General features: G+C 33.7%; 1 protein-coding gene across 2 annotated transcripts; it reads left to right on the forward strand.

Annotated features, from left to right (window-relative positions):
- Nucleotides 1-6996: 6996 nt before the first annotated feature.
- LOC111998868 (red chlorophyll catabolite reductase, chloroplastic) lies at nt 6997-9076 on the forward strand. Of its 2 annotated transcripts, XM_065779937.1 has the most exons (3): nt 6997-7393; nt 8167-8230; nt 8354-9076. In XM_065779937.1, exons 1-3 carry the CDS (start codon nt 7052-7054, stop codon nt 8947-8949), a joined length of 1002 nt encoding a protein of 333 aa, XP_065636009.1. In that variant the 5' UTR covers nt 6997-7051; the 3' UTR covers nt 8950-9076. The 2 variants fall into 2 exon arrangements, with proteins under 2 accessions (XP_065636009.1, XP_023886755.1); XM_024030987.2 differs by lacking the exon at nt 8167-8230 and having other exon boundaries at nt 7000-7393; nt 8338-9076.
- Nucleotides 9077-9371: the final 295 nt, after the last annotated feature.

Here is a 9371-nt window from a genome sequence, read left to right on the forward strand (position 1 = left end):
GTATTTAAGTAGGATGTGTTCACACGTGGAGTAACTAACTAACACACGTGCTATAACTATATCCTATAGTTTGGGATATTTTTCTTTGCTCTGTTTTTGTATTTAGTCATAGAGATTGTACAGATTCATTCATTCAATTGAAATCGATATTTCTTCAAATTCAATTCTCTCTCTAGCACTCTGTTTCTTCTTCAAGATTCTTGTGCTTTCTTATACTTTCATTAAAAATATTAAAAAACTGTAAAAATAAATCTGTTATTTTTATCTTTTCCCATTAAAAATTTTAAAAATATTTCCTAAATCAATACTCTTAGGATATCCATTAATTTTTCCCTTCTCTAAAATGTGTTGTAATAAACTTTCACATATGCATGTTTGTGTGTGTATGCAAGCTCACACACATTTGGAGTAATTCGCATGCTATTGCTCAAATTGTCTTTGTCGCATTACACCAAGTTTGGATTTTGTTAGATGAAAAAGAAGAAAGCTAAAAGGTGAAAAATTCCTTTTTCATCCCTTCATTTTGGGTCAATTCCCATTTTAATTACCACTTTTTTAGAGCTTCTATTTTGGTCCCTACATTTTTGAAGTTGTTTTCAATTTAATCCCTAAATTCCTACTATAATTGTAAAGATTATCTTTGCATTTTATAGTTGTAAATTTTTCATACCCTAAATCTCTACTATTTAAATAAAAAAATTAATGCTAGCTTATTTAAATGCATGAATATTAAGAATTTTGTTTTTATTGTGATTTTGTCTTATTAAACACTTGAATAGTATCATTTGGTTCTTGCTAAAAATTAGTTTGATTTGATGGGATAAATTTAATTTTAATTTCAAGTATATTTATATTAATGAAACTGGTTTTATTAAAAAAATTGTAAATAGTTATTGGACAAATTATCATGAAGCAAAATTTTTCTCTATCATATGGGGCAGGATGAGGATGGGGCAATTGCAAAAATTGCTGATCTTAATTGCAAAAACAAACACAACCACCAACTGTAGCTGATCTTAACCACAAACACCTAACCACCATCATTACACACAACAACAACAACAACCAAAAAAAAAAAAACAATCAAACAAACAAACCATCATCAGTCACTAATCTCAACCGTAAACACCAATAGCAAACTCAAAGTTGATCACAACCCCACCCATGGGCGGCGTTACTTTATGCTTAGGGGGTTTGTCGATCACAACCCCACCCTAACTTGAATTTTTTTTTTAAAAAAATTTAATATATAAATTTTTTTTTACTAGTATAATTTACTCATGAATATATATTTGTACACTTTGGCTTAAATTTTGCACACCCTAACCACATATTAGCCCAGCCCAAAATCAAACAACAACATAGATCACAAGTCTCTCTAAAAGTAAAAAGAGAATGTTTGTAAGTCGTAGGTGTAGGGTCACAATTTTCAGACCATTCCCAAAAAGTAAGGGATCTTGGCCTAGTGAGCCCAGTACAATAAATTTGTAGAGAGTGGGTTAAAGAGCTAGGTTTTAGTGCATGGATAATAGTTAGAATGAGTTTTCATGACGATCAAACAGAGATGAACTGAGTATTTCAAAGAAAGTTTGTCCTCGGCACAATCTGAGAAGTTCTGCTCTTGCATATATTAGATGACCATGGTTGTAGGAGTTCTGGAGATTGCTATAATGCTTTCTCGCTCCCTTTTTCCAGCCCCCTCTCTATAGTGGGTTTCTCCTATTATATAGTCCTCTTTAAACGATCTTGGTCTTCCACTTGTTGATCATCCAAGTCTGTACTTGAGTGCCTATCCCATTAGACACCTTCTTTAGTGTTCTGTGAGTTGCGGTAACCGAAACAGCACTGTTCAGGGGTCATTTCCTCATTAATGCGGCCAAGGTGTTAGTTGTAGGCATTTAATGTGGAGGTGACAGTTTCTCCTTAAATTGCTCTTCCACCATGCTCCCATGGTTAGCTCATTGTACTCATCCTTCTTTCTGGAATGCTCTGGGAGGCTGCCTTTAATGGTGTGCCGCCCTTCCCTTCTATGATTCTTGGTTCATTGAGGGCAGAATTGTCCTCGGCGATGTTCCTCAGCAATTTGGGCTTTCTTCGTTCGTCCTTGGACATTCCTTCCTCCTTGGCGTGAGCCTTGGATTTAATATAAAATGGGCCGGGGTTGCCAAATTCTTTGGCCCCACAGTAGATATCTCTTTTTATTATAAATTTATATTATATGTGTGTGAGTGTGTCTAATACTGACTTTGTGTGTTATTCTTTTATCATGTTATTTATGTGAATTGTGATGTATGTGAATGTGTATTGTGTACTACAAATATAATATAACTTTATATAATTTAATAGTTAGAAAATATGGAGGGTTTGTTACATGTGTGTATATTATTATCAAGTTATAATAACTTTTTGTTATCAAGTTAGTGATTCAAAAACCAAAAATAGTAAAATTAGTAATTGTTTAAGCATTTTATTAGCTATGTAGATACTTAGTGTATTATTTATGTATAAATGAATGTGGCTATGTGGGCCAATTTAATACGGTAACAATGAGTTGAGTTTTGTCATTTAATTTAAAATATTTTTTATAAAAAAATGACAAATAGATAATGACAACTTCATAAAAATTAAAAATGTTATACAAACTTAATAAAATAAAATGGTCACACTTACCAACATTGACAACAAATAATGACAATTGATAATAAACTATCTTATAATAATTTTAAAATATGAAAACTCAAAAGAAAATTATAAAACTTTATATATTTGGTTTTTTTTTTTCGATAACTCAATATATTCAAATTCTTTTTTTAATTAAATTTTGTTTAGTTTAAGTTCCTTAATGACCTCCTGAACAAAATTTCTAAAGCCGCCACTAGCCCCACCACTATAAACAATGCCGATCTCAACCACACAAAAAATAAAAAATAAAATAAAAAGCCACAACTAGAGAAGAGAGGAGAGGGATTGGTGACATGGCTCTGAGAGAGTGAGAGACAGAGAGAGAGAAGAGGGTGAGAGAGGCATAGAGAAGGGAGAGTGAGAGGGGAGAGAAGTCTGAAATAAGAGAGAAAATAGAATTAAAAAACAAAGTAGCATTGCTAGTAGTTGTACACTGTGGCAATTTTTTTTTCTTTATTTGGTATCTAACATATCCAATAGGGGTCATTTTTTGGTGTTTGGTTTTTTAAAATGCTAAAATTTAGTATTTAGCACGCTCAAACCAGTGCTTTGGAGTAAATAACAATGGACCAATTAGTTTCTACATGCGATAGTGGTACAACTGTACAAGTGGCCTTATCAAAATGGTTTAGTTGGTGTGTTGTCTTGTTATAAGATGACTATGGTGAATAATGATTTCTGTTCAATTTGTATCGTTCGATTTGTTTACCTTTTGTACCATCAGGATTTTATAAATGTCCCGACATTCATGTTTATTTACAAAAGAAAAAAAAAAAACCGAATTGTTTTAGTTTTTTAATAACTAATCTAATTAGTTTATTGAAAGGTTTTTTAAACCTCCACTTTAAAATTATTAATTTATATCATATTATATTGGATACACGTTGCGTTGCGTTTCTTGCGTTTTTCCATTTTTTTTCCTCCTGTAGCACGTGTTTCAGTGAGGGACAACGACTACTGTTCATGAACAGTAGCTGTATTTTACTGACTTTTCAACCCTTTTCATTAGTTTGTGAGTCCCGTGCCCTGTTCACGGGATCCACAAAATTCACTTTTCATCAACTTTTTTTATTAAAATGGGTCTCACAGTACTATTCATACATTTAAAAATTAATTTGTTATAATATTTTCAGTTTTCAATTTTAGTAAAATAAGTTTTATATATATTAACAATAATCTCAAAATAGTGCATCAAAATAAGTCGGTATGGAAATACTCTGTCCTATAGAGAAACGAAATGGGCAACAAAATGGTATTCAAAACCTTTTTGTTAAAAAAAAAAATATATATATATATATATATATATTTGATGCAAACAGCATCAAACAACAACAACCAAAAAAAAAAAAACAATCAAACAAACAAACCATCATCAGTCACTAATCTCAACCGTAAACACCAATAGCAAACTCAAAGTTGATCACAACCCCACCCATGGGCGGCGTTACTTTATGCTTAGGGGGTTTGTCGATCACAACCCCACCCTAACTTGAATTTTTTTTTTAAAAAAATTTAATATATAAATTTTTTTTTACTAGTATAATTTACTCATGAATATATATTTGTACACTTTGGCTTAAATTTTGCACACCCTAACCACATATTAGCCCAGCCCAAAATCAAACAACAACATAGATCACAAGTCTCTCTAAAAGTAAAAAGAGAATGTTTGTAAGTCGTAGGTGTAGGGTCACAATTTTCAGACCATTCCCAAAAAGTAAGGGATCTTGGCCTAGTGAGCCCAGTACAATAAATTTGTAGAGAGTGGGTTAAAGAGCTAGGTTTTAGTGCATGGATAATAGTTAGAATGAGTTTTCATGACGATCAAACAGAGATGAACTGAGTATTTCAAAGAAAGTTTGTCCTCGGCACAATCTGAGAAGTTCTGCTCTTGCATATATTAGATGACCATGGTTGTAGGAGTTCTGGAGATTGCTATAATGCTTTCTCGCTCCCTTTTTCCAGCCCCCTCTCTATAGTGGGTTTCTCCTATTATATAGTCCTCTTTAAACGATCTTGGTCTTCCACTTGTTGATCATCCAAGTCTGTACTTGAGTGCCTATCCCATTAGACACCTTCTTTAGTGTTCTGTGAGTTGCGGTAACCGAAACAGCACTGTTCAGGGGTCATTTCCTCATTAATGCGGCCAAGGTGTTAGTTGTAGGCATTTAATGTGGAGGTGACAGTTTCTCCTTAAATTGCTCTTCCACCATGCTCCCATGGTTAGCTCATTGTACTCATCCTTCTTTCTGGAATGCTCTGGGAGGCTGCCTTTAATGGTGTGCCGCCCTTCCCTTCTATGATTCTTGGTTCATTGAGGGCAGAATTGTCCTCGGCGATGTTCCTCAGCAATTTGGGCTTTCTTCGTTCGTCCTTGGACATTCCTTCCTCCTTGGCGTGAGCCTTGGATTTAATATAAAATGGGCCGGGGTTGCCAAATTCTTTGGCCCCACAGTAGATATCTCTTTTTATTATAAATTTATATTATATGTGTGTGAGTGTGTCTAATACTGACTTTGTGTGTTATTCTTTTATCATGTTATTTATGTGAATTGTGATGTATGTGAATGTGTATTGTGTACTACAAATATAATATAACTTTATATAATTTAATAGTTAGAAAATATGGAGGGTTTGTTACATGTGTGTATATTATTATCAAGTTATAATAACTTTTTGTTATCAAGTTAGTGATTCAAAAACCAAAAATAGTAAAATTAGTAATTGTTTAAGCATTTTATTAGCTATGTAGATACTTAGTGTATTATTTATGTATAAATGAATGTGGCTATGTGGGCCAATTTAATACGGTAACAATGAGTTGAGTTTTGTCATTTAATTTAAAATATTTTTTATAAAAAAATGACAAATAGATAATGACAACTTCATAAAAATTAAAAATGTTATACAAACTTAATAAAATAAAATGGTCACACTTACCAACATTGACAACAAATAATGACAATTGATAATAAACTATCTTATAATAATTTTAAAATATGAAAACTCAAAAGAAAATTATAAAACTTTATATATTTGGTTTTTTTTTTTCGATAACTCAATATATTCAAATTCTTTTTTTAATTAAATTTTGTTTAGTTTAAGTTCCTTAATGACCTCCTGAACAAAATTTCTAAAGCCGCCACTAGCCCCACCACTATAAACAATGCCGATCTCAACCACACAAAAAATAAAAAATAAAATAAAAAGCCACAACTAGAGAAGAGAGGAGAGGGATTGGTGACATGGCTCTGAGAGAGTGAGAGACAGAGAGAGAGAAGAGGGTGAGAGAGGCATAGAGAAGGGAGAGTGAGAGGGGAGAGAAGTCTGAAATAAGAGAGAAAATAGAATTAAAAAACAAAGTAGCATTGCTAGTAGTTGTACACTGTGGCAATTTTTTTTTCTTTATTTGGTATCTAACATATCCAATAGGGGTCATTTTTTGGTGTTTGGTTTTTTAAAATGCTAAAATTTAGTATTTAGCACGCTCAAACCAGTGCTTTGGAGTAAATAACAATGGACCAATTAGTTTCTACATGCGATAGTGGTACAACTGTACAAGTGGCCTTATCAAAATGGTTTAGTTGGTGTGTTGTCTTGTTATAAGATGACTATGGTGAATAATGATTTCTGTTCAATTTGTATCGTTCGATTTGTTTACCTTTTGTACCATCAGGATTTTATAAATGTCCCGACATTCATGTTTATTTACAAAAGAAAAAAAAAAAACCGAATTGTTTTAGTTTTTTAATAACTAATCTAATTAGTTTATTGAAAGGTTTTTTAAACCTCCACTTTAAAATTATTAATTTATATCATATTATATTGGATACACGTTGCGTTGCGTTTCTTGCGTTTTTCCATTTTTTTTCCTCCTGTAGCACGTGTTTCAGTGAGGGACAACGACTACTGTTCATGAACAGTAGCTGTATTTTACTGACTTTTTAACCCTTTTCATTAGTTTGTGAGTCCCGTGCCCTGTTCACGGGATCCACAAAATTCACTTTTCATCAACTTTTTTTATTAAAATGAGTCTCACAGTACTATTCATACATTTAAAAATTAATTTGTTATAATATTTTCAGTTTTCAATTTTAGTAAAATAAGTTTTATATATATTAACAATAATCTCAAAATAGTGCATCAAAATAAGTCGGTATGGAAATACTCTGTCCTATAGAGAAACGAAATGGGCAACAAAATGGTATTCAAAACCTTTTTGTTAAAAAAAAATATATATATATATATATATATATATATATTTGATGCAAACAGCATCCTATAATCACTCTACAAAACGCACCGTTTCGGCATGCATGTAATAGACAAATTAGACATGGGACAGCGCGGTGAGTAGAAGGAATAACAAATGGCTGTGACACTCACACTGCCTGTGATCTTCTTCGGCAGCCACTTCCCACCAAGTTCCTCAAGGTCAAGGTCTAAAACCTTCTCCTGTTGCTCCTCAGCATCATCCTCTCAGATGGAGCTGAACAACGAATTCGGGGTAACAAAATTCAAGGAGTTCCCATACGTGTCGGCCCCACACAGAAACCTGATGGTTGATCTTGTATCAACGGTGGAGAACCGCCTTGGGTCGCAGCTCCTCCCTTGTACTCTACCGCCGGATGTACAGTACTACCAGAACCAAACTGGGTCCGCCCATGCTTCACTTCACACCAGATCTGGCAACAAGCCTTCACAGTCTCAGGTTTGATTTCATTTTTCCTCACTCCTTTTCATATACGGCACAGAATTTATGCCGTTTTAGTTGTTAATAGTAACGGCAACGTGTTCGTTATCGTTTCAACCGCTAGGTCGTTTAAATGGCACGAAAACTAATATCATGTAAATTGATGCAAAACATGTTGGAAAAATAGGATTTAGCAAGTGTTTGGTTAGCTAATTTTGAGCCAAATTTAAACTAATTTTGAGCATGAAAAATAGGATTATATAAGTGTAATATAACAGGAAAAATAAAATCAAGGTAATTTTTTTTCATGCTCGCTTATGGGAATTAATATCATAATTATGATTGCAACTGTGAGATTAGTCTTGGGGAAATTGGCATCTACTTTACCTTACTAAGGTGATCGTGGGATTTTATTTTTTAAGTCTGTGGCTTGGACTTCATTTGCAATTGCAAAATTATTTAGGTTGGGTTGCAGTTGTTAATTTAACAAACAGTGTTTTCTCCGGGATGATGATTCAACAAGCCCAAATTGTTGTAAGCTTGAGCAAACAGCCATTGGATTCAGCCCTTTGTTCTTCAAGGCCTGAATGCTGTTTGCTCAAGCTGTTTGAATCAAGTGTGTTTCTTGTTGGTTAGCCACAATGTAATGTCTGAACTTCCTTAGAATGGGGGATAGTTTTCTGGTCTTGCCATGCTCAACCTAGTTCTAGCCCAGTTATATTTGGGTTCAGTTGTAATGAGTTGGTGTATCAGAGCATGGCATCATCTGTTCTCTTCTATGTTCCTTGTAGGGAAACAGCTTCACAATAATTGTTCACCATCGATCTTTGACAATTGGTGTAAACAACATATATCGTATGTTTTTGTATTTAATGCACCTTAATTTTTTATTTTTTATTTTTGACTTTTGAAAAGGGCGTACCCTTTTTTTGGGGTCTGAATTCTAAACATTATTTTATCAGATTGATTTTATATTAGGTAGCTGGATACACTGCGAGCTACCAACGGGAGGAGCATTGAACATCACAAGCCTTTCAGCCTTTCTGAACCCTTTAACTGATGCACCAAATTTTCTTATTGAACTCATTCAGAGCAGCCCAACATCATTAATCCTTATTCTTGATTTGCCTCCTCGAAAAGACCTTGTCCTCTGTCCAGACTACCTTCACACTTTCTATGAAGAGACCCAGCTGGACACGCGTAAGCAGAGACTTGAGAAAATTCCTGAGGTTAAACCCTATATCTCTTCATCACTTTACATCCGTTCCGTAGTCTCTCCCACTGCTATTATGGTTCGTATTGAGACAGAGGCAAGTCAGCCAGGTCGCGTGGAGGAGGTCATAAAAGATCATGTGGATCCCATTGCAAAGGAAGTGTTGGGAATCTGGTTGGATCAATGTGCTTGTGGGAAGAGAGAAGTGGGAGAGGCAGAGAGAGCTATTTTAGAAAAGAGGGATGGGTTGATTAAGATCAAGACTATTGAGGTTGATCTAGGCTCGAACTTTCCGAGGTTGTTTGGGCCAGAAGTAGCAAACAGAGTCTTGGGAGCCATACGAGATGTTTACACCGTATGAGAAGCTAATTTGGTCAGTGTATTATGTGTTTCGAATTTTTGTGTAAATAATTTGCCTGTTAACCAAAAAAACAAAGTACATAATGCAATTGTTGAATGTACATATGCTCTCCTGTTTTATCTTACAACTGAACAAGGTTTCTTGGTTTATTCATTTGTTAGAAATATGTGATTAAATAATTAAATTTACTATATCCCAACCGCTTAAACTTTTGACACAATCAGTAATTTAACATGGTATCAAAGTGATTCCTATCTCCTCCACTTTTGAGATAATCGGTAATTTGATATCATTCATTACCATAAACTATTATAGAGTATAAACTAGAAAAGTTTCTGTTAATGGAAAAAATTTCAGGTTTTTTTAGCTGAAGGTTCCTAGTATATATTAGCTCATTTAATCCTTTTATCTCCCAACACTGA

This window comes from Quercus suber, unplaced genomic scaffold (assembly GCF_002906115.3).
Source record: "Quercus suber isolate HL8 unplaced genomic scaffold, Cork oak 2.0 scaffold_220, whole genome shotgun sequence".
NCBI classification, from domain to species: domain Eukaryota; kingdom Viridiplantae; phylum Streptophyta; class Magnoliopsida; order Fagales; family Fagaceae; genus Quercus; species Quercus suber.